Source organism: Sinocyclocheilus grahami, unplaced genomic scaffold, assembly GCF_001515645.1.
Source record: "Sinocyclocheilus grahami isolate Dianchi unplaced genomic scaffold, SAMN03320097.WGS_v1.1 scaffold4344.1, whole genome shotgun sequence".
Classification (NCBI taxonomy): Eukaryota; Metazoa; Chordata; class Actinopteri; order Cypriniformes; family Cyprinidae; genus Sinocyclocheilus; species Sinocyclocheilus grahami.
The window spans coordinates 4,724-5,724 of record NW_015509299.1 but is presented as its reverse complement, the minus strand read 5'-3'; the positions used below and the strand labels follow the sequence as shown (position 1 = coordinate 5,724).

The following is a 1,001-nucleotide window of genomic DNA, read 5'->3' as shown; positions in this document are numbered from 1 at the left end:
ATGCTCCTATTAAAGAAGCCTCAAGGATGAGAAGTGTCTTGGGCTTTCTGTGAGCATTCGTCAGTGCTTCATCTATTAAACCAGTCGTTTCCTGTGTGTTTTAAACAGTGATCCAGTTTGGCTTCATAACACTTTTCGTGGCCTCTTTTCCACTGGCCCCTCTTCTTGCCCTCTTCAACAACATCCTGGAGGTGCGAGTCGATGCTTGGAAGTTTACTACACAGTTCAGAAGGCCAGTGGCAGCGAAGGCCCGCAACATTGGAGCGTGGAAAGAGATCCTTAATGTGGTGGCCATCTTGTCCGTGGTCACGAATGTAAATGCAAACTGTTTTGTTCTGCTTTCTATTTTGACTCATCCTGTAATTTTACTGTCTTATGTAAAATTGGATCTGGATTTGAACTTCCTTCTAAATATAGTTAGTTAACTATAAGCAATAGCATTTCCTGTATAACAAAAGGTCTATTTTATAACACAATTTCTTCTACCATACTTAAAATCTGTTGTTATTTCTTTCCTCCTCTCTCTCATTTGCACTTGAGGCTTTCATTGTGGCATTCACTTCAGATATGATTCCTCGCCTGGTCTATCTGTACGCCTACCACCCAGGCAGCGAGGCCACTATGAGAGGTTACATCACCAACAGCCTCTCCTTTTACAACATCTCTCAGATCCCTGAAGATAACCTACCTGAACATGGAGAAAACCCATCCTGGTTTAACAGCTCTACCATCACAAGATGCAGGTGTGTAACCGCCTAGTGAAAACTAGTCTGTATTAGACCTACACATCGATATGCCAAATTAACAGCATGATGAATATATTGTTTTCCAGCTATCGGGACTACAGATACCCACCTGGGCATGAAAAGCAATACACACACACAATGCAGTTCTGGCATATCTTGGCTGCTAAGCTAGCCTTCATCGTCATTATGGAAGTAAGAAATTTGCATAACATAAAAGGCTTCTAATTTCAATTTAGGGGTGTACTCGCACTAGGC

At 42.1% G+C, this 1,001-nt stretch overlaps 1 protein-coding gene across 1 annotated transcript in view; it reads left to right on the top strand.

Annotated features, from left to right (window-relative positions):
• Nucleotides 1-938, top strand: part of LOC107576790 (anoctamin-5-like) — a gene marked incomplete at both ends in the record, with an annotated part of 10,235 nt that extends 9,297 nt beyond the window's left edge. Inside the window, 3 exons of the mRNA XM_016262923.1 lie at nucleotides 109-314; nucleotides 541-743; nucleotides 833-938. Of these exons, the coding sequence (XP_016118409.1) occupies nucleotides 109-314; nucleotides 541-743; nucleotides 833-938 (515 nt within the window). The remainder of the gene's footprint in view (nucleotides 1-108; nucleotides 315-540; nucleotides 744-832) is intronic.
• Between the last annotated feature and the right edge of the window lie 63 nt (nucleotides 939-1,001).